This window comes from Dermacentor albipictus, chromosome 9, assembly GCF_038994185.2.
Source record: "Dermacentor albipictus isolate Rhodes 1998 colony chromosome 9, USDA_Dalb.pri_finalv2, whole genome shotgun sequence".
Taxonomy (NCBI): domain Eukaryota; kingdom Metazoa; phylum Arthropoda; class Arachnida; order Ixodida; family Ixodidae; genus Dermacentor; species Dermacentor albipictus.
Genome location: NC_091829.1, coordinates 63,426,612 through 63,449,939, shown reverse-complemented (window position 1 = coordinate 63,449,939; position 23,328 = coordinate 63,426,612). Strand labels below are relative to the sequence as shown.

General features: G+C 48.9%; 1 protein-coding gene across 1 annotated transcript in view; it reads right to left on the bottom strand.

Moving 5' to 3' along the window:
• LOC139050048 (vitellogenin-3-like) overlaps positions 1-22,768 on the bottom strand; it is a 33,374-nt gene extending 10,606 nt beyond the window's left edge. Inside the window, exons 1-18 of the mRNA XM_070526189.1 lie at positions 22,613-22,768; positions 19,365-19,400; positions 18,032-18,195; positions 16,385-16,525; positions 15,420-15,587; positions 14,655-14,918; positions 13,647-13,786; positions 12,618-13,004; positions 11,566-11,734; positions 10,136-10,417; positions 8,882-9,118; positions 7,642-7,859; positions 6,725-6,816; positions 5,666-5,790; positions 4,838-5,008; positions 3,220-3,340; positions 2,495-2,732; positions 783-1,281 (exon numbers count right to left, since the gene is read on the bottom strand). Of these exons, the coding sequence (XP_070382290.1) occupies positions 783-1,281; positions 2,495-2,732; positions 3,220-3,340; positions 4,838-5,008; positions 5,666-5,790; positions 6,725-6,816; positions 7,642-7,859; positions 8,882-9,118; positions 10,136-10,417; positions 11,566-11,734; positions 12,618-13,004; positions 13,647-13,786; positions 14,655-14,918; positions 15,420-15,587; positions 16,385-16,525; positions 18,032-18,195; positions 19,365-19,400; positions 22,613-22,655 (3,495 nt within the window). The 5' untranslated portion in view covers positions 22,656-22,768. The remainder of the gene's footprint in view (positions 1-782; positions 1,282-2,494; positions 2,733-3,219; positions 3,341-4,837; positions 5,009-5,665; positions 5,791-6,724; positions 6,817-7,641; positions 7,860-8,881; positions 9,119-10,135; positions 10,418-11,565; positions 11,735-12,617; positions 13,005-13,646; positions 13,787-14,654; positions 14,919-15,419; positions 15,588-16,384; positions 16,526-18,031; positions 18,196-19,364; positions 19,401-22,612) is intronic.
• Positions 22,769-23,328: the final 560 nt, after the last annotated feature.

Sequence of the window (23,328 nt, the reverse complement as noted above, 5' to 3'; positions counted from 1 at the left end):
AAAAATACCGCAACGAGAGAATAAGGGAAACCGAGGGGCTCGAACTTTGTTAATAGCAATCGTATAACGCCAACAGACAACGAAGCCTTTCCTTGGCTTCATTGTCTGTTGGCTTTATGCGATCTTTATTAAACGAAAGCAAGTTATCCAGCGTCGCAAAACGGCATCAAGTTCTTTGCACCACTATTGTCGGAAAAAATGGCATCTTGTCAGTTTCTCAATAAACAGGAACTTTTTTTTCCGTACCATAGTTCTAGTCCATAGTTCTAGTCATAGTCACCCATTGCTGCCCATGGAATTAGTTTTTCAATATTCTTTTACATCGCTTTCTTACCGCTGCTCTTGTCCAAGAAAACTAGCTTTAACTGTTTTGACATCATGATTTTTTTTTTACCTCTGCGTTATAACTCCTCAAGGGACTGTTCTTCGTTATCACTTCAGTTTTTTTTTTCCACCGTAATACCACTGTGCCCTATTCTAGGCAAACATCCATTAGTCTGGAGAAAGAAGTAAAACGCTACAGAACTGCGCTTAACGTTAACCAAACGGCTTCATTGCCGCTCACGATGAACTAAAAGCGTTTTGGCGTGGAAGCTCCCCCCCCTACACATATAAGTGGGGTTTTCATTAAGCGAAAAACTAGCATGCCCGAGTTGCAACCGCATTCTCGGGAGGAACGCTGCCGCAAAGCGAACTGTTTCATTCTCGAAACAGGCCGCTTGAGAAAAGCGGCTAGAACCAACACACCGCAACGGTCTTTAGCTTTTTTTCGACCTCCTCACCTCGTCAACGGGGGTCTGGGGGTTGCGGACGAGGCGAGCCTCCCACTTCCTGGAGACGGCCCACGGGTTGAGGACGACCTCGAGCAGGGACTTCACGAGCTCCTTGCGCTTGGCGAGCAGGAGCAGCGGGGTCTTCTTGGGCTCGGCGGTGAGACCGGTGACCTCGAGGCCGACGCCGACGTACTTGTGGCCCAGGACCTTCTTGTACTCGAACGGCTTGGACTGGGTGGCCAGCACGGTCATGGTGGCGAGCACCGATCGCTGCGGGGCGGTGAAGAAGAACGCCGGGGTGGTGTAGGTCATGGTCTTGGTCTCGTGGGTGAACACCTTGGTGAAGCGCGGTCTGAAGGTGAAGGCCAGGGTGCGGTTCACGCTGGAGAACTGCAGGGCGAGGTCGTGCGGGTACGTGAAGCGGGTCTTCTCGATGACGCGGACAGCGGCCACCAGCTTGGTGAATGGAGTCACGGTCAGGGTTGACGTCACGGCGGTGGAGTACACGCTGCGGACACCAGGGGGCGGCAATTACGCGAGCGGAGACAAAAGTTGGTGCGGCACAGAAAGGAAATTGAACGAGACCTAGATCGAATAAAACGCAGCGCACATGCTCGGAAAGGGCTAAAGCTTCTATTTGTCGCAATTTTCTTGGCATGTTTGCAAGCAAGGGGAGCAGACGGCATCCTTGGCCAGTTTTTTCAACGTTTCATTCTTCTGAGACTACGTCAGTCTGTACAGCTCAACAAGTGCTTAATCGACTATCCTTCCTGCTCGCCAAACAGGCACAGCGTTACTCGTTTGGCGTGTAATATGTGGACACGGACCAAGCAAATAAGAGTTTCTCTGATCTCATCCTCCTTCACCAGCACAGTGTGAATGATCATGGCCAAGTGACTTATGTCTGCCTTTCTGACTTCAGCTTCTGTACCCATCTCATTGCTTGAACAAGCCCACATCTGTTTTTACCTTCGCATCTTAAGTATTTCTACCAACTAAATGAAAGGTTAACGCGTGACTCATACAAGGCGCCAACGCCTCCCAAGTTCGTTGTCTTGTCATTTTCTTGGTGGCTGCTTCACAGCAACTGATTTTCTACCTTGAACAGCTATTTCGAATACCTTAAGCCGCCTTCGTAAAGATTTAGTGGCGCCTGCAGTTGTGACCATAGGAGTTACTGGGCTGTCTCTGGCGGCTTTTCCAACACTTCTAGGCAAACCTAAATCTAAAAAATAAAAGCTTTTTTTTTCCACTTCTCAAACACTTTTGGCTACCGTAAAGCAATACAAGCCCTGCTATACGTTTCAGAGCTAGCCACTGCCAAAGTAGATGTGGCCTTCATGTAAATGACAAACAGGATAAAGTGTGCAAATATTTTTAGCAATCTCTTTTTCCGCCATTTTATAGTAATGGCTTCCTTGGAGGCTTCATTTAACAAGGAGCATTGATTGAATACCCACCACTGCTACTCTTTCTGCGGAATACATACGTAATCAGGGGGTGGCAAGGCTATTCAAGTTGCTAAAATGCAGCTTTTTTTTCCACTATTGTCACCGTTTAGGTACATTTTTGTTATGTACTCATGCGCCAATGTGGTGAAATAAAGCAATCTCAATGTCAATCTCAAAATATGTCCTGGCGCTTTTTTGACACCGTACTGCGCTCTACTGGGGAGCGATGGACGAGGACCCTTTCCCGTGTCTGATTAGCAGGGCACTCACGTAGGCTGCAGCAGAGCAGACACGGCGAAAACGGAAGGCACCAGGCTCTTCGGGTTCGGCTGGTAGCGGACCTTCAAGTCCTTCAGGGACAGGGACACCACCGTCGGGTAGCGGGTGGTCATGGCGACCGGGTATCCCACCACGGTGGGGACAACCTTGCGGTAGGTGAAGGGCACGCGCAGTTGCACGTAGCGGAAGTTGACAGGGTGCACCCACTTGTCCTTGATGTACTCGGCGCCTGCACAATGCACATGGTCAGTTACCGAACGAGCTCAGTTCTCCGGTTGGTCTCGAACAGAGCAATTCTTCGCAGAAAGTGTTTCGAAATCAAATTGGTTTCCACACGGCCAATCGCGGTCGGTCCACCAGAATGCTTATGTCACGCACAGTTCAGCATTGCACGTTGCTTTATATTTTCCGCTGATTTTGTGTGTGTACGCGTGTGTGTTACGGAGAGACAGTTCTAAGGCATTGTTAGTGATAACGGATATTACTCTGACTGCCATGACTTCTTCAGACTGAAGTGGCAGCAACTGATTTGCAGGTGGCTTTATGTTTACGTATTTTGGGGAAATAGGTTTTACGGATTGCTCCGCGACTCCGCGAGATTGCGTCACACATTTCGTTCTTGCTCGTGGCGAGCCGCAGGGGACTGTGCAGAAGTTCTAACGACGAAACATCGAGATCGTAACTTGCTTGCGAGTAAACTTCGCGAGCCTTCTTACCCTTCGTGAGGAGCTCCTTGACGAAGTACTTGTCAAGGGGCAGGAACAGGTCGGTTCCCAGGAACTTGGTGTCCAACACAAGCTTGGGCTCCTCGACAACGCTCTCTGTGTCGAAGTCGAACTGCGGGAAAAGCAGACGGCGCCGAGAGTAAATCTTGAGCCGATACTTACGAAACACTTCTAGACCTATTCTATACACCCCCCCCCCCCTACACATCTCATTAAGACAATTCTATAGTTTCGCTGCAAGCAACGAGAAAATGTGCTACTGCGGATTCGTAATAGTAGACGTATCCGTGAACATGACGTCTACACTGAGTATCAGCTTGCTGAGGAGCTCATTTGTACTTGTACTGCTCGACCATCAGCTTGCGCTTACTTGCTTACTGCTTCTCCCTCGTCTTAGCACCGATTTCTCTCGGTCAAAGTGGCATTCGTTCAGCAGGTAAGGTCAGTACTAGTTGTTTCATTTGGTGTACTAGGTAACCTCCTTGCCTTTCCTTCCTACCTTTTTTTTTCTCTCTCTCTCTTTAGTTTGGCGGTGCATGTTCTCCAGTCTCTCTAGTATTTGTGCCACCCTGTTCCCACTATCCTTTTCATCAGCTTGAATGAATGAATGAACGGCTTTATTTCCCACAAAAATAATTCTATGGTCAGGTTCAGGGTAAAATGTTGCGCGCGGACAACTCGACTAGCCCCCCCAAAAAACACGAAGGGCAATAGAAGGCAGCGGGCGCTCACGTGTGAGTACACAGGTGGGTAGGCGTCAATTTGCTAACATGTATGTATACAAACGGGAAGTAATACATTTTAATAATTAGAGAGAAAAGCACTCTGTGTGCACAAGGAAATGTTAAAATCATACCTGAGCACTATAGATTATTTAAAGCATTGTTATGATAGAAAAACTGAAAAAGAAAATAAACCGTGACATAGCACTATTCAGTACAGCGCAAATTGAAAAAAAAAAGAAGAGTAATATACAGCATAGGCAGGTGCACGCACACAGTAAACAATAACAAGAATTAGTTTAACTGGAAATCGATTTGCAAGCTCAATAAAGTCTGATCTATTTTTCGTAAGGCGAGGCAGTTGAGTAAAGTCGGAAGTTTATGTCGAAGCATTTGTTGAGAACAATTCGGTCTTGAGCGCGAATTACTTCGTGTTGTCAATTGCTGTATTGCAGCACGACGTTGCCTTTCTGCGTGACAGCGCTTGACGAGTCATTCAATTTTGTTGTTATTGTTTTTATAGAGCCGAATCGAGAAGTTTGCTCGTCTTCCCGTTGTACAGCACTTCTTTATGTTTTCTTTCTTTCTTCACGTTTGATATCCTACTGTAGCGAGACGCGTTCTTTGTTCCGCTGCATTCTTATCACATTGTTAATCTTCGCCCGCTTGCCGACAGGCAACTACAGTTGGCCGACCGTGTCAACCCACGATACATTTCGTTCATTCGTGATTGTGCGAGGTTGAATGCTAAGGTTTTCATTGATTTTACTGCGTGATCGCTTACATATTTCCACCCTCGATAATTCTCCAAACCGCTCGCTTCATCCGGCCAAATCGTTTTTCGCGTAGCTTGTGTTACCAGCTCAGGATGTCCAGTTATTACTTACATGCTGGTCGAGGACGTCGAGAAGCACAGTCAGGGGCGTGTAGGTGTCGCCAAGGTTCATGCGGAGGCCACGGCGGACCCTGTTGAAGGCGTTGGCGAGCAGAGACAGTGGGCCGTCCTCGCTGAGCAGCAGCTTGTGCACGTTGTGGAGACCCTTGCTCACAACCATGACCTGTTGAGTGAGGCAAGAAAGGCAAAGATTATCGCAACGCGAGTTTTCTTCGCGTTAATAATGGGCCATGACCGATGGGTAAATACTCGGATGTGTGCAGTGAACGTCCTTCAGCGGGTAGCTACTGAGAGCTCACGACATCCGCGATTTTAACCGCTAATTTCGATGTGTTCGCCACGGAATCCAAGTTGAGAGTCAATGCACCTGTGCCGGCAACTTGACAAAAGATGCAGCTAACCGTGAATGTGCGTGGTGCGCATTTTGTTGCACTTAAAGGGACTGTCCTTTGAACGTTTTCAAATTACATGGATGCCGACAGCGAGCGCCAGAATACTTCCCCGTCGTCGGCTTCGGCGGCAATTTTTCGTCCTTTGATTCGATTAGTCTTTCTTCGTTTTTGAGTGGCTGTCGTCTCCTGTTGCTGTCTTTCATCTTCTTAATTGACTACGTGTGTTTTGTCTTCCTTAGAACCTGCTAACCGATAACGCCTGTCGATCAACAACTGTGGCCTTGTCTGCTATGGACCCTCTCTGATCGAGGAAGGCCATGGGCAATGCACTCTATCATCGATGTTCCCGCGCGAAGCACTTGGAACAGGGCTATAGTCTGTGCAGTGCGATAAATAACCGCGTTGATGTAAAAGCTTGGCGCACGTACGTCCAAAAGAGAGGAGGTGTACGGGCCCTTGGTGAAGTCAAGAGTGTAGAAGAGGCTACGGGGCACGAAGGAGACGTTGCTCTTGACGACTCCAACGTAGCCTTCAAGACCGACGCCGGTTTCGACTGCAAAACATTAAAAAGAAGCGCACATTCAGGTTCGGCAACTTGCAAACAATGTGCGCGGGGTACTATGCGAAGTGACGTCACGAGACAAGTTACCGGGCGCCTCGATTTAAGGGCGAACGCAATAAAAGCGGGATTGTCGAAGCACTTCGCTGCCCAAGAGAATGAGTATTTCCAAGCTTTTATTTTCTATTTCATAAGAAATAGGCCACACGAAGTTAAACTACGCACACAGCATGAATCCAACTTTTATGAAACGAGGAAATGTGCAGAAAGTCGGGAAAGTACCCTACTTCCCAGCAGATGCGGCAAGCAGATTTGGGCAATCAATTTTTCGAAAAAGGGATACTGATAGTTCCTCCCTAATGCGGTAGATACCCGTGATTACTCAAAATCGCACCAAAAACTTCCCGTTTTATAGATGGGCTCGTACATGTTCAAATCGCGTAGAAAATATTGTTTTATAAATTTGTACGTAAGTAGTCCAGCATGCACACTAGCGAATATATTACGCTGCAGGTATTTGTCGGAAGACGCTGACTCTACGTAATTAATCGTTGCGTTCTACTGTCGCCTTGCCGCGCGCAATCTTCAGCTTGAGATCTGACACCCCAGTGTAGTTTCGACAGATCAATACAGTCAACAAAAAAGCCATTGGTTTAACGTGTTATATATGTTCGGCTCTGCGTTTCCTTTATTTTACATGTCTGAGAAAGTGCAAGTCAGTCCAAACCACAGCCGCCAACGCAGAACATTGAATAAATGCCGGCGAAACATTTCTACAGTACGTTTGTCATCAAATAAATTATCGACAAATTTTACGGTACCGTATACCACCTTTACAGGCTCAGCTAGCACTTTCGGAAGCCATTCTCAAGAGCCCGTGAAATCAGTCACCAATTTTTGAATTTTATTATCGAAAAACTAAACTTACCGGAGTAGTCGCTGGCGAAGCGGAGCCTAGAGTACTGGGTTCCCCACTTGTAGTGGGAAAGAGCGGGAAGAAGCTTCTTGAGGTGGTGCACACTGCAAGAAGTGTCGCACGGCGTGAGGTGGAACACATCGCGTGTAAAGCAAACTTAACGCCGTTTCGCACCCACCAGTCGTGCCCCAAAATAATCGCGTGGCAAACGCGACGTCGGGTCCTGTTCGAAACCGCGGCACTCTCTGTGAAAAACGGCGCGCTATATATCAACCATGCCTTCCTTAACGATCTTTTCTTGGATATCATGTAGCCGCTTCCGTAGGGTTCGGAGTACCTCGAATATCTTTCTGTTTTTTTTTACGTTTAGATTTATTTTAACCCTGGGAAATATTTCTGATTTAACCGCTCCAGAGGGACCCTCCCGAGCACGGGTGTTGCGAATTACATCGGGAAAGCTTGTTATAGCACATATTATATTTGGCTTTGGATTCTGTCCCACCTTTCGATTTTACGCCGTTACTGTGAACCTCTAGAATTTGTGTGAAAAAAAGTCTGGATTGGCAACTTCGCTCCGCCGGTAACGTCTATCAGATTGAACCAGCCGTCCTTTAGAAGTCGCATGCAGAAAAAGTAGTCAGCGAGATCATTTAGTATCTATACCTTTTGATACGGTTAAACGTCCCCTAGCCTGGATGGGACAGGCTGGTTTGTTCCACGCTTGGGAGGGGCATAAAGAATATCCGCGTTAAACAAAGCGAAGTCGCGCATTCTTAAGGCGGGAGGCCAGTGTAGAAAGCTGAATTTGTGTCTCTCTCTTTGTTTTTTGAAAATCAACGCCTTCATCACTTCTTCATATCTCAAGTTCCCGGTTCTCGACGAATTCGGTGTCTCAGCGCAGTTCGTTGGCACGTGCGCTGCATACTCACGTCGGCTGGTAGCACGGCATGGTGTGGTTGGAGAAGGCCAGCAGGGTGTGGTAGGTGTAGGCGGCCACCTGCAGGCTCTTCTCGCGGGGCAGCTCGAGCACCACGCGGGCCAGCACGGGCTCCGGGGGCGTCGTGAGCAGCAGCAGCGACAGCGCCACGGCACGGAGCTCGTAGTCCTCGTCCTTGTCGAAGTAGACGGTCTGGAGCAGGGGCTGCACCTGCGGGCAAGAGGAAAGGCGGGGTCGTCGTCGGTGAGCGTTGAAGGCACGTCCGCAGCCTCTTCTGAAAACGACGCCCGTTCCTACAGGCGCCCTGACACTTGGCGCACCGCATGGACGAAAGGGTGTTCCGGTGTTGTCCAGGCGTACCGTGACCGTTTTTGTATTCGCTCCTTTACAGTGAATTTGTGACGACTAGCCCAGTTGTCTACTACTCTCTTGGTTCTCTGGTGAGCTAAGTATATGTAGGGTGACTTCAATTCCGAGAACTTTGTCGTGCCCCCTTTATAGAGTACTTGCCATCTTTTCGGGCACGAGCCAAGCGTTTTATTTGGGGAACGTACTCAAGTTCCTTGCAAACGCTAATATTGACAATTCTTTTTCTTTTCATATAAAGCTATATTTCACCTCATGCACCTAAGCCACAAAAGGAAATATGCGGCTCAGCATGGAAAGTACAACGACCGTATTGTTTAGTACAACAACCTTCGCGGCGGGCGACCGCAATGTGATGTAGTTGCGGTACAGGCAGGCTACGACGGTGCCTGGTGGCTTGTTCCTTTCTTCTATATAGACCAGTCCGCATACGCTAAACGCAATATCGTACAAATAATCGATGTAATACTTGTGAGCGAAGCTTGCAAAGCGCAAAAAAAGAAACAAACCTGACAACAACAAAAAACGCCCATAACTGTTCTGCTTTCTCTTCCTTTTTGACCCCGTTGTGTTGGTCTGATGTGCTGATGCACGGTAATGGAACTGTAAGCACGTCTGCTTCCTTACGTGTTTCTTTTTCAGCATACGAGCGAGCTATCTAAAACAGCACGAAATCGTTTTTAGCTAGCCCGGGAACGTACTCTCCGAGAACAGCGCGGGGGAAAATGGGACAAGTGAGAATCAAGGACAGGAAGAAGACCGCTACAGTGTTTCCTGTCTTTAGGCCCTGTTTTTTTTTCTTCGCTCCAGTTCGCCATGCGCTCCAAGTGTGCATAGCACGACAAAGGGCAGCGGAAAGCACTCACGGCGGCGGCCTGGGCGACGGTGCTGTGCTTGAGCGAGTGGAGGGTGACCAGACGCAGGTACTGGCAGGCCTCGGACTCGTCCTCGGTGCCGACGGTCAGCTTGCAGAGCGGGTGCTTGCCCAGCACGAAGGGAACGACGGCCTTGAGGGCGAGCGGGTGCTCCAGCTTGGCGAGCGTGTGCAGCAGAACGGCGACCACGTGGAACTCCTTGGCCTGCTCCAGCTTGCTGACGACGGCCTGCAGAAATAAAAGAAAAACACACGGGACGGGGCAGTGTGAAGGGTGTGTCGTGAGCGGTCACGGCAGTGGTACAAAGACCGTTGAGGGTTCCAGCGGCAAACCTGTGCCGCGTATACCCGCGTTGTGAACTAAACCCCTTCATTATTGGTTGAGCTCTCTGGGAAAGCTGAGAGTAAACAGACCAAAACAGCGAGAGGAAAAGAGTGTGCGTATATAGGGGTAGCAGCACTGGAGTATGGTGCAAGTGGTAGAAATTTGTATGAAAGGAGTTACAACACCTAAGTATTTTTTTTTGTGTGTGTGGTCCGCAGCAAAAAGAAGTATTGAAAGGGTTACTTTATTTCCATTCGAATGAAGGGCTTTGTGACCGAACCAGTTCTCTTGCGAACCGACACTAGCCAAAAGGACAAAGACGATGTACAAGTGAAAGTGCGATCCTGCAGACGTGAACAAGAACCGATCAAACTGCAGCTATGTTTTATCAAAATTTCTGTGCGAAACACCATGTTGAAGCCCTTTCCTCAGTACCTTTTCTTCTTAGGGTACAGCGAAAAAAGGGGTTCTGACGGCGTAGCTCCAAGGCACAGTAGCTGGCAACTTAATATTGTTTTACGTGTCAAACATTTTACGCGTTAGGACCATTTAAACCAAATATCAGAGAGCTGAAAGATCGTGAGGTAAAGCAGGCAGACGCTTGTTTCTTTCTACCTTAAGCAGGGAAAGGGCGACAGGATAATTTACAAAGCAGGATGTCGGCGCCTGAGCTCGTTTTACGCGAAAAGCCAACTTATCGCTTTTTTAATCGATCGTTGCGGATGTCTTTACATACTGGTTCACAACGCCGTTCCTCTGCAAAGAGCAGCAGCCGGCCAAAAATGCCAGTCAACTGTATTCTAGCCAAAGCGCTGGCCAATGCCGTGCATTCACCCCAGATATGGAAAGCTCTGTAAATCAATACCCTGCCGAACGAGAGCGAGACTGAGCCGTAACTCAAAGGCGAAGCGACGTCCTTACCTGGACGTACTTCTCGTAGTCTTGCAGAGAGCAGGACACGCTGGTGTCCCACTGGGGCAGCTCCTTGTACTCGGAGGTCACCTCATCGTCGAACTCCTCCCAGGAGCCGTGGTGCTTGGAGCGGATCTTCATCACGTTCTTCATCATTGCCTTCTGCTTGAGGTTGGTCGGCAGCGGCAGGTCGTCGTGGGTGCAGTGCTTCCTCACGGCCTTGGCGAGGGCCAGGCAGGAGGTCGAGAAAAGGAGGCGCTCCTCGGTGAACTTGCCGCTGACACACAGGTCCTGCGAAAATACCAGTGCGCCATGATGCGTGTGAACTTCGAAGATACGTCAGACCGGAGAGGGAGACAAAATGTTGCAGCGGATCCCTCTCGCACTTCGTGCCTGCGCCTCCTGGCGTATCACGAGCTAATTTGTATGTGTGTGTGTTTGCCTCAGAGAAGCACTTTGTCAGGATAGGGGGCGGGGCGGGGGGGGGTGGGGGGGGGGGGTGTCGTCACAAGCAAAGGGCATCAAATTTATCACTGGCTCGAGAGTTCAGGGAGTGCAGCAAAATTTTCCCCCTGCATGTCTTTCTTGCATTACGCTCTCTGCGCCGCACAGAGAGGGAAGGGGGGGGGGGCAGATGCGAAGTAGAGGTCTCGGATTACCTCTCAGGAAAACAATGGCAGCTTCAGTGTGTGCAAAAGAAAGGACATACGCGCAATGACTCGATCTTCCGCATTGCAGATGTTCTTGTTTACATAACGAACCTTTATGCGCGAACAATGTACATGTTATCTCCGTACTTGAAATTTTCGCTGAATAGTCTAAGTGAGATAGTATCAAAATCTTTTATTGCACCCAAAATCCACGGCCAATTCCAAGCTAATAACTCATCCGGCGTAAAACTATTTCTCAGATTATGCGATCCATGCCTTATCTTGCTCTGAAGGACATTTTCCGTTCGTCCCATAGCAACGGTGCGATGACATCTAGTCTTGTTCAGGCACGTACAATATCAATAATACTAAGCTCAGTTTTTCTGTCTCGTGTTTTAACAAGTGCGCTCGAACAGACTTTACAGGCTAGTGTGCGGGTAGAATATGGTCAGCTTTTAAATCTCTAGTTCAGTTCTAGAAACGGTCCTTGCGGGGAAAACGCACAAGGTTGTGCACAATATTTTGTTCTCTGGTTCTTGAACTGGCGGCTCTTCGTTTCCAAATTAACGTACAAGATAATACCACTCAACTCTTGGGGACTTTTTCGTTTTCACACTTAGCATGCAAGAAAGCTTCTTGAGCTGAATAAGCACCGTTATACGTATAGCGTCTGCTATAGTGTTCATCAGTATGCGATATCGTCTTCTAAGTGTCCAGAAAAGTAGCCCTTATACCTTTTTTTTTACTCAAAAACGCTTCAAAGCAATCTGGTAAGCGAAGTTAACTCACGAGAAGCTCGTCAAGGACTTCGGTAGAGGGCTTGGCCAGGGAGGTCTGCAGTGCGGTCAGCACGTGCACGGATTCCACGAGGGTCAGCTTCTCCTCCTTGAGCAGCGTGAGGACAGTCTTAGCAGTAGCGTCGGTGCCACCAAGGCTCAGAGCGTCGAGAAGGAGCTTCCTGCAGACAAAAGAAAGAGTTAATAGGGAGACTTATGGGGCTAGCTTATGGATTATACATCGGAGATCTGCATACGTTATTGTGCACTACGGAGCAGTGTTCCTTCTTCATGACTGTTACTTAGCTTACGATCTACTGAGCGCCACCTCTGGCTTTTCTGGATGGACAGTCTTAACCGGTAAACCTCACGTTCAGTTTCGACGGACCTTGAATTTTGTTTGCCGCTCTGCACGCATAGAAAGAATTCGATTTTTGCGGACAGTATTCTAGGGCGTACACCTTAAAATTCTGCTCCGAGATTTCAAGGATGATCGAGTACTCGCATTTGTTTCCACCAGACCTCCGAAGAAAATGCTGTATTGGTACGGCTATTAGGTACGTCTCTACCATAAAGTCATATCTGTTCTCTTCCCTAGCCGCCATATTTCTTTACATTTTCTTACACAATTACGTACTTTGATTAAAGTAGAATCAAATAGATCACGTGGCTCTGTCAAATCTGCGAGCAGAACGTGGTCGCTTTAGAACAAAACCACCATATGCAATACGCTTAAAAGGAAACTCTCGCAGTAAGCTTAACATGACGCGAGCAATGCTAGTTTCTCCCATCCCAATGATGCAACCACCTCCCGGGATACAAATCTGGCTAGACACTTACACCGGTGTCACACGACCACTTTCAGTCACGATCATGCCCGATCCGGATCGAAGTTCTAGATCGCGACTGGCTCCCTCGCGCACTTTGTGCAAAGGAACCAATCGCAACCGAGAAATTCGATCCGGATTAGGCTCGATCGTGATCAAAAGTGCGCCCTGTGACACCCGTATTACCCACTGCATTAGCTGTATGTAAGTGTCTAGCAATAACCGACCGGCAGCTTACCTTTCGAGGTATTCCTTCTCGCTGACTTCGTTAATCTTCTCGAGCGTGACAACGGTCTTCAGGAGCAGCTCGAGGTCTTCCTGGGGCAGGGCGTTGACCACGGTCAGCAGCTGCACGATCAGATCGGCGTAGTCGTCCTTGACCTCGAGGTCGTCGAGAGCGACCAGCTCGGCCAGCCTGGCGACGAGGGCGCGGGCGGCCACCATGGCCTCCTTGCGGTCGACCGGTCCCCACAGGCTCAGGTGCTCCAGCTCGAGGGCGGGTCCGTGGACCACGTAGTGCTGCTCGGGGTAGGCGTAGGTCAGGTTGCTGTAAGTCTTGGCGCGTGCCGTAGTGTCATCGAAGGCGCTGAGGAGAGACTTCTTGTACAGGAGCTCGAGGGCCAGCCTGTTCGCGCGCGAAAAGAGTGGGACAGAACGCGCACATTCATTAGCGTGCCTTCGTCGGCGACGTCGAACGCGCAGCGATGCGGTCGAATGAATACGCCCCGTCGTGTATGAGAATCGTGTGCGTTTTAACAAGATTGGTGAGGACTCCTGCCAATATCAATGTTGGCCCTTTGTATTCATAGTTGGAAAAAAGGCCGAATTGTTTCCTTGCCAACACGCTGTGCTATCTCTGTCGATGCAAGCTTCAAGTCCTTGTGTGTTTGCCTGTGATGCAACAGGCCGTTTAATTTCTGCGTTCATGTCATCGCGCGTTCGACACCTGCCTTCATTTCATTAATTGTTTTTTTTTCGCTCCCAGTGCTAGTATGCGACTGCTAGTTTTCACGGTTTCAGTTAAACGTTGCACCAGTGTCCTCGTATTGTTTGAGAGTAAATTTTTGTCTGCTCATGTACGCTGTTTGAAACATGAAATGCTTTTTTCCATATTTTGCTTCGCATGACAGGGGCCGGTGAGTCGCTGGTTTAGAAAAACTGCTCGTTCAAGCTGCACATCTCTCACGGATGGAGTGACTGATTTAGACGCGCGATCGAATTATTTGTGTGGTAAAAAAATGCCGCTGGCCAATGCTATTGCACTCACACGGAGGTGGCAACCAGCTGCTGCTTTCCGGTGACGAGAACCTTCTTGTCGACGGCCTTGACAGTCTCCAGGAGACCGTACTCTCCCAGAACGCTGACGTTGTACTTGACGGTCAGGAAGGAGTCACCAAGGTCGTTCTTCTACAGGACACAAAAGTGAGACGGAGTGTTATGAGCTCGATAAATCTGGTAACTACAGCATAATTTTGTCACTAAGGGGTCCTTCTAAAAAAAGAAATCTACTTTGAACGTGCTCTTATGTGTTTATTTTTTCACGAGTTTCCCTCGTTTATTTATTGTGGAAAAACGAAGAATAAACGTCCCTATAAAGAAATTACGTAAAGTGGACAAAACGGAATTCAACGAAATTCATACAGCACTTCATTACTCGGAAAAAAACGAACTTTTAAATCTTTCACGAAGGGTCACTCCAGTGCTTTTGATGCTTCAATTGTCGTTTCGCAGTCTCACGTCAGGTTCCCGATCCTTTGAGCACGCGTTTCGATATATCCCGATCGAGATCGTGGCTGCGGTGCTCGGCGAATGCTCGACATACGGCAAACCTCTGGGTCGTTTCCTGGGCCCTCGACAAGATTGTGACAGCGTCAGCAATAGTGCAATGCGCCAAGACCGCTCATATATGTCCCTCATTGTTGTTGTATTTGTACCGTCATCACGCATCACGAGCCACGGAGCAATCGAAAGTTTACCTGCCTTGTACGCTCGGCGCTACATTGGTGCATTGAGCCGTAGCTACTGGCCTGCAAGATTTCCTGGTTCAAACTTTCACTTTTGACTAACGGAAAGTCATGCTTTTTTTCCGCAACTGCGGTTATTCGGGTGAAAAATTAGGGCCTGCTGGTAGTGACAAACGTAGACTCAACTCCCAGTGCTAAGAGACAGCTATAGGTAGCCAGCCGAGCCATTGGGTTCAAGCCTTTTCGCCATCGCGCTTCACTCGGTGTCGTGATCTGTCGCGATCCGTTCCCATAGCAACGTTGAAGCTCACCTGGTAGTACTCCTTGACGCATCCGGAACCGAAGGGGTCGTTGTACTTGGTGAATTCGGGCTCGACGTTGTCGAAGACGGTCACCGGCTTGTGGACCTGGCACGTCTGCGGGCATCCCTGGTACTCGTAGTCGGCGAAGTGGAACACGGCCGTGCGACCCAGGCACTTGTGGTAGTTCTTGGTCTTGGTCAGGTTCAGCACGGAGTCGTCGCGCACGTCGGACAGCACGTGGTAGGTCGTCTCGCAGTGACCCACAAGGTCGTGCTGCGAATGGAAAGGCGAACGACACTCACGAAACTGTCGGGTACAGTTTTGCGGTTTTCTCATTTTGACATGCATCGATCCTCCCCTTTGCTCGGGATTGTCTATGAAAAGCGATTCGTAAGAGAAGCTCGGCAATGGCCCTCATTCGCGAAGGCCAGTTTTGGGGCACCCTGAATTACTCGGCATGGTCGAATCGCCGGCATCAAATAATAGACAGCTGCGTCACTTCTGCTTTGACGACATTGCCAGCAACACTACACTGGCAGTAACGTGCGTGAGACAACGCTTGCATCAACTTCATCTGGCACCAGTCTAACCTGACTTTTGTATCCAGAAGCGCCTTCCATTGAGCACTTTAATGTTGCAACACATGTGGCATCAAATATAGCACTGTGATGGTGAATGAATGTTTATTCTAGTCGTTAAGGAACATGCTTTCTTCCCGCGCACGGGCTCAGCGAAATGACGAAATTTCGCAGCCAAAATGGCCACGTGACTCACCTCGAAGACCTTGTACACGACCACTTCGTCGTCGGGACTGACGGGCGTCACCCTGCTGAAGGGAACAGCGTGGGTGAGCGGCTCGCTGAAGGTCAGCACAGAGGCGAGTCCACGGTACAGGTTCACCACGGGCTCGGGAAGATCCTCGGGAGCCTCAATGGTGGTCACCTGCAGGAGTTGTTCAAATTGTTGCTTTGTATATTCGCCTTCAATCCGAAAAGGTTCCTGTGCAACCGCTGGCAGCCTTCTCTGCCTACACGATCGGCACTGTGTCTCTTACAAAAAAAGCAACGTATCGTGTTCACAATGCCTCCTTGAATCGTACCTCGTTAATGTAACGTTATTCATTAGACTTCGAGCAGGATACAAGTGCTACCCTTCAGGAGACGCACATGCGATATAACTTAAGCAATCGTATTTAACACAATTTAGCTCAGCTCTGAACTCTTAGCTCTCCCACTGCAAAGCTTTCTACGGGGGCACATTGTGTTTGTTTGCCGATGGCGAGTTTTATGTACAGGCTCTCCATCTAAATTTCAACCTACGTTCTTTGAAAGCTGCTATATCGCGTTCAAGGCCAAATCGAAACGCCGTGTAGGTCGAAAGCGCTGTATTCGTTAACCTAGGTGCAATAATCCAATACTTCCACAGAATAGTATTTGCGTATGCGCCAGTCATAGCACCACACTCTCGTACTGATTTTAAGCATATGTTTTAAAACCTGAACGCTTCATTAATTGTCGAGAAGGGTGTAGGATTGGGCTTGTTGGTAAAACATGCTTTAAAGTCTGAATAACAGCGCAAGGACAGCAGAGGGGAAAGAACAGAGAACAGAGTGTAACACTCTGTTCTCTCTTCTGTCCCCTCTGTTGTCCTTGCGCTGCTATTCAAACTTTAAATCAATTATTATCGCCGCTCGTATTTCATTACTTGCCGCACACTCATCGAGCATAGGCCTCGCTTACCTTGAGCTGCTCGACCGTGAAGACGACCGGCTTCTCGAAGAGGTGCAGGTACTGTTCCAGGGGCGTGTGGTACAGGTCCGGCACAGCCTCGGTGTGGTCGTGCACTTCCTTGTCGAACACCGAAGTGGTGACGTTCAGGAGCTGCACACGCCAGCGATATGTTATTCAGGGATGCCGTTCAGCTAGATGCGCTATACGAAGACGCGGCGTTTGTGGCCAACGTCGGGCTCTGACGAATATGCAAAGCTTACACCGGGTCACTCTCCGAAGACTTAAATATCCAGGGTGCATCTCGCTCGTCAAAGTAATCGTCAATTAATTATGGTCTGACTCAGTTTAAGTGTAGCAGCTGTGGGGTTCTCTCGTCTTAGCCTTCTTCGCCGCCTCAAATCGCAGGCCTTGGAAGATATACGTCTCAAAGCCGAAAGTGAAATGAGGATGGAAAAACGTGTTCGTCTCCCGGTTACAGAAGCGTGACTAAGCGTGACTACAAAATCGTGATTAAGCAACAGGTAAAAGTCAGTGACAAGATTTTGACAAATTGCGCTTTCGTTGCGTTTGTTTGTTAGTCATTAGTGTGTTTTTCTTAAATTAGTAGCAAGTTTTTTTTTTATTTCTGCAGCCTTCGTTTTCTTACTGTCGTTATTACTTCCGTTGCAACTACCGCAATGACGTGGCGTGTTCTTGTTCTACGAGACAGTTCTTTTTTTTTCCGTACGTTCTCTCAATATTTTGACAAGCTCCTCAGCTTTTTTTTTTTCTCGATCTGCCTTATTTGTTTAGGAAATGCATAATAGAATATTTCTTAGCTACTTCTTCCCAAATAGATCTCATTCGCAGCCATCTTTTACCTTTGTGAAAGCACTGAGTTCTTATAGTAAAATGCATCTTATAAATGTTGTTGTACTTAGTCAAAAACATTGAGCGTGCACGATTATCAACAGGGCTCTACGAATATGCACTTTCGAAGATGCAAGAAATTAAAAGATAGACGTCGTACGTTTTCTTTATTTGAAGACAGCGCCGTTTATGCTGGCCTGATTTGTGCAGCTACGCTTTGCGAAAATAAATTTATTCTTGATTTTGCTTCAAAAAACAATATTATTAGAAAAGAAAACGTGCCGATTTGTACTTTGAACTAACAAGACTCATAAAAATTTACCTTTGCACTCGTGGCCACAGTCGGCAATTTAAATAATCTCAGATTGTTTCTCAGATCTCTGATCTTTCTCAGATTACGTTTCAGCTTGTGCGAGAAGGACGCTCTAAAAGCAATTATTTAGGTGCCCAAAAGAAGTGTTCTTTCAAATGTTGCGCCTGACAGTCGTGCCTGTATTCGGTATCAACCAATGCTAATCCCGAAGTATAGTGAAGCTGAACATTCATACTGAAAGAGAAAGAGAGATAGTAAAGAGAGGAAAGGCAGGGAGGTAAACCAGACGGGCGTCCGGTTTGCTACCCTACACTGGGGAAAGGGAAAGGGGGAACGCCGTACGTAGTACGAGCGGTGGAACGTTCAGCTCCGTAGCTTCGATGTCGTGTCGAGTATCTTTTTTTAGAAGATGTCTCTGATCGAAAGGTGTTTTGTTTCACTCATCAGCTCGCCTTGTTCACACGAGTGAGAGAGTTCGCGCGCTTCGCCCTCACCTGCACGAACAGCCTGGCCGTCTTGGCGACGGGGTCGGCAGCCGTGACGCTGACCTTCAGGTATGCATAGACTTCCTCGCCAGTAGCGTGCGTCGCCTTCTGCGGCACACTCAGGGCGACGGTCGTGCGGTACTTGTACAGGTACTCCTGCCTGGGCTCGAACACTGCAACGAGACGATCGTGGGCCCCGTCTAAGCAAAACACTCTTCCTCCGCGCGAGTATGTTGAGACAATGCTGTAGTCGTGTCACTCTCCACGCTGTGCCCAAATAAACCGCTTTGAACGAGAACGTCAGGAAATTATGTGTTGCGTTGTCTGCGGTACCGGTTAGCACGTACAGACTCCGGTGGCTCGGCTTTCGTACAATCGGGTCCACTGTCAACAAGGTTCGCCGACGACTACGATTCTCCCTAATGCGAAACCTGAGCGCAGCTCTGTACGTGTTTTTATTTCGCGATATATTGGCTGGCGCGGACAATCGGTCTCGTACAGCACGTTGCTTTCGGAGGGAAGTGTGGCGCGACTGCCTCGCTAATCTGGACATCCCGAGAGGCAGCGCGTGGGTGGCACGTGAGCGCGATTCATAGCAGCCGCCGCCGACAGACGTTCCAGACGACGCGCGCTACTGTGGCGCCATCTCGTAGCCGTCGTCGCCGCAGAAAGAGAAAGTGAGCGCGGTTGCGAAGAGGAAGAGGCGCCGCAGAGCCCCCGTCTTGCGCGGCACCTCGCTTTTCTTCTCACTCTTTCGCCATATCCTCCTCCTCCGCTTTGCGCCTCAGGGTTCCGCGGCACCCTCCTCCTTGCGCTCTCTTCGTTATCGCCATCTTTCATCTGCCGCTGTGCTCCGCGTTCTATTTCTTCCTTCGCTGCGCTCTAAGAAGCGCACACTGAGTATTCTGTCATCGATTCTCCCGGAGATAAGGTACAAAGGACCACAGGCTTATTGTGTTTGAACTAACGCGTGTCTCCTTGGATGTATCAGTCATTTATTTCTAATTATTTTCAATTGTTTCCGTCATAGTGACATTACAAGTGGAAAAGTGTTTCCTTTAATAGTGGACCATACTCCACTTGCGCCTGGTAATTACTTTTTTTATTGGCCGCGTGCTCCTACAGGTGAACATGATTGTATTGGCTGCATTGTGGTACTATTACCTCAGTTAATGTCGATCGATTTGCAACTCATCTTACTTAGCAAAAACGAAACGCTTCCTCGTAGCCTATCTTAATTTTCATGGAAGTTAACTTGCACACTTGTCGGTTGGTAAATTGCAGAAATGAGTCGTATTCACTTTACCGCTTGCGATCATAGACAAAGAGAAAAAATACTCACCGAGCTTCGGCACGGAGTAGGGGACATCCAAGGCAGCTGCAACAAGAGACAAGGCACAACATTACAATCGATGTTGAAATCTCTGCTAGTATCAAATGTACAAACCTATAAAATGCGCCAGGGCAGTCGCAATTTCGCTCTTATGAAACGCTACACCTCTTCGTTTATATTTTTTTCTTCGTCATTCACAATAATTACTCAATACAGGATAAACAACAATGCATTCTGCTTGTCAGATCTTCCAAACTACAGACCTATCTTCCATCAGTTTCATAACCTCTGCTTCTGAATAATTCTTATGCGCGTATCCCGCCTTTCACCTTTACCGTGAGCAGCTGAAAATATAAACTCCGAAAATATAAAAGTAAGCACTAAACCTTAATCGCGACATGTTCGGGTGTACTTCAATGCATTTCATGTATTTTCAAGTAGACATTAAACATACGCAATTCTTTAAATAACCTCCGTCTGTGAGCCGAGCCATGTTACTTTGAAAATCAAAGGCCTCGAAATATGCATCCCATGAATTCTTCTCTTCCAGCATCGTCATCAGCCTGTTTAAGTCTACAAGGTCGAAGATCTCCCCTTCCCAGTGGCCAACAGCTACTCCGGACTCTTCATCATTTGACTCCATCCCATGGATGCAAATCTCCTAATTTCGTCGTTTGATGCATGCAGCCTTCGCCTGCGTTTTCTTTTCTTGGCACACAATTTGTTAATCTAACAAACCACTGGATATCTGTTCTCCAGGTTGCAATGCTTGGTCTAACTACACCTCTTAATGTCATCAGCTACCCAACGCCTGCTGCCTGGCTCATAAGCTACCGCTTTTTCTATACGTAACACCGATCATGCAACCGAATTCATGGAAACAAGCTTGTTAGGAAGATTGGTTACTTCATTAATGCCCTGAAAAAATGTGCGTGCCGAATGTGACAAGCTTTTGTGTGCTCCCGATCTGACGCAAACTAAAGAAAACAGTGAAAAACACGCTGCATTTTCGACGGCACGATATGAAGTTCACGTGGCTAGAACTCGCGGCTGGCTTTCCAACCTCTTCACATTGTATCCGCTGACGCCTACCGCAGCTGACTTGGCGTTTTTCGCCGCATCGTCTTAAAGGGTTGACAGGTTCTTTGCTCTTGTCGTGCCACTGGAGCACTTCACTCCTTCTGAACGTTTTAATCCGCATTGCGGAAATAGGTTTGGCTAGGAACACTCCGTTATAATTTTACCGGCCTCACAGCTGCAAGGCCCTGCTCGACATTTAGCGGCATTGTCAGTGCACATCGTGCGTCGTTTACGTCAGGGTACGCACCTGCGGCCAAGCCAGCGTTTCCTCCGTGGTGTTTGAGCCGTCCACAAGTACATCTAATGATTCCAGGACTACAGAAGAAGACAGATTTACCGGCCTCTGCTCTAAAACAGTTGACCTTACTTCTTTTGCATGAAAAGTACAGCAACCACGTGCACATCTATACCGATGGATCAACTACGTCATGCAGTTCCGGTGGTGCCGTGGTGGTACCAACGCGAGGAATGACACTGCGGTTCAAGACATCGCATGTCACGACCTCAACGGCGGCAGAAATAACGGCCCTGCGTCGAGCCCTGGAATTCATTGATTCGGAAAGACCCAGAAAATGGGCTGTGTTCTGTGATTCCAAACCGGCATTACAGTGCACGCAGTCAGTTCTCCGACACGGATGTCATGACCAATTGACATACGAAGTCGTGAAACTTCACCATGACGTCCTACAAAAAGGCCACGAAGTCGTTTTTCAGTGGGTGCCTGTGGAATCAGTGGCAATGATTCCGCCGATAACGCTGCTCGCACAGCTCATCAAGAAGAGCACAGCGTTCCGATTCCGCTTTCAAGGACTGACGCTGCAAGGCAGCTTCGACACCTGGCACGTAGCCTCACAGTGACCGAGTGGAACTCGCAAAACTTACGACTGACACGACTACATCGACTAAACCCCTCCCTGCAGCTCCGACCTCCACCCGGACTTCCTCGACGTGAAGCTACGCTTCTCTGTCGCCTTTGGTTAGGAGTGGCCTTCACAAAGGCATACTCTACATTAATTGGAGTGACTGACAGTGCAGCATGCGAGGTCTGTGGCTCCGAAGAAAACATCGACCACCTGCTGTGCCATTGTCCAAGATATGACCTAGAGAGACAAGAACTTGCCAAAGCTTTCCAAAAACTGGACAATCGGCCGCTTTCTGTGCAGGTGCTGCTGGAACACCGCCCCCATCGCCCGTCGGCCCATAAAGCAGTGAAGGCACTTTTGTGTTTCTTAAGGACGACGGGCTTGTGCGACCATTTGTGACTACCAATGCAATTTCTGTAAGGCCACACACGTCATCGAACTCACTGCAATTTCCTTCCCTCCTCTCTCTCCCTGTTATCTTTGTTTTCCCCCTTTCCCATTCCCCCTGTGTAGGGTAGCCAACCGGACGTGATTCTGGTTAACCTCCCTGCCTTCTTCTTATCTCTTTCCCTCCTCCTCCTACCGGCATGATAAAGTGTTCATTCAGTCACTGCTTTGGAAACCTGGGAAGTCAAACTGAAAGTTCAGTGCCTGGACACGATGTTTATCGCCTAAGTAAGAGACATGCTGATTTACTAACCCGGTCTGGCAAGCAATCAGCAACCTAGATAGGTTGACTTCCCCGCCCTAACTTCGAGGTTGTGCGCTTAGCTCTGACAACGATACTTCTCCACTTCTGCACAGTTGTATTATGAGCCAACATGCTTTCGTTTTCTCAAATTATACCTCAATAGATATATTAAATGAGCATCACACTCGCGCCTCAACAAAGGCATCGCGTTTTTGTACGGTAATTAAATTTGCAGCATCCGGTACCAATTGCAAATCTGGAACTGCCTTTGCTATATAGTCTGGGTCTACTCGAAACCTCCTCCTTCCGCGAAACTCAGTCGCTTCTCTGACAGTGTCTAGCTTCTTGATATTCTCGATGTGCCTGGCCTACGTCTTTTCTTTTCTTCTCTCGGCTAGTCGCCTTTGCGTTATCCTTTGGGCCTGCCTCTACGCTTCCATACTCGCAAGGAGATCCGGGCAGGACTTGGTGCCCTTCGGGGCACTTCGAGCCTCAACATCGGGCCCGGCGACTAAGCTGTCATCCACACTGGGCCGAGTCAAAACGCAATCCCGGTTCCGTCGGTAAGTCCTGGGCGACGTTTCGCGTGTGCCTCGCACTCCCGATCCCCGGCCAGCACTCACCGACAGCTGCGACGAGCAAACAGAGGGCAGCGAGGACCCTCATGGTGGCGAGTCCGGTGGCGCACAAACTTCCCGTGCTCGGTGTGTGGGCCTGCCGAAGAGCGGAGCCCGACTGTCCTGCCGTGGCTGCGGGTCCCCGGCCCTTATATTGGGCGCGGCCCCGGGAGTGCCCAGCCAGCGCTGGCTAAGCATCGCGCGTCGCTGGGCCTTGCAGAAACGCTAGGTGCGGAGGACGGAGGGTGGGCGAGTGAAAAGGAAAAGAGAAGAAGAAAACAGATCGCACCGACCTCAGGGGCAGGTCGCGGTGCGAAAGGAGAGAGAGACAGAGAGTGCTTCTCGGGGCAGCGGCAGCAGCAGCACAGGCCAGCAGTCTTGGCCAGTGGATAATCATCGCCAACGCGAGCGACCGCTTGAGAAGTTGCCTTACCGCTGCGGGCCGGAACGATAAGAAGGTTTGCGGCAGGCGTGCACTATGCGTGTTCGGTTGCGGACGAAGCTCGGGCAGCCTGTACCTGAAAACAAGCGGACCGAGCCGCGGTCCTCGCTCATGTCCACAAGTCTCGAAGAAGGCGTGTGTCTCATTGTCTCATTAGCATTTTATTCTCTTCGAACCACGTCGGTCGCCGATGAACCGTATTGTCTTTGGCCTTCAACTGCCATCATCGTAGATGCCATCAAGGTGTATGACGTGGCCCATATGCAGGGCCATTTGTGCA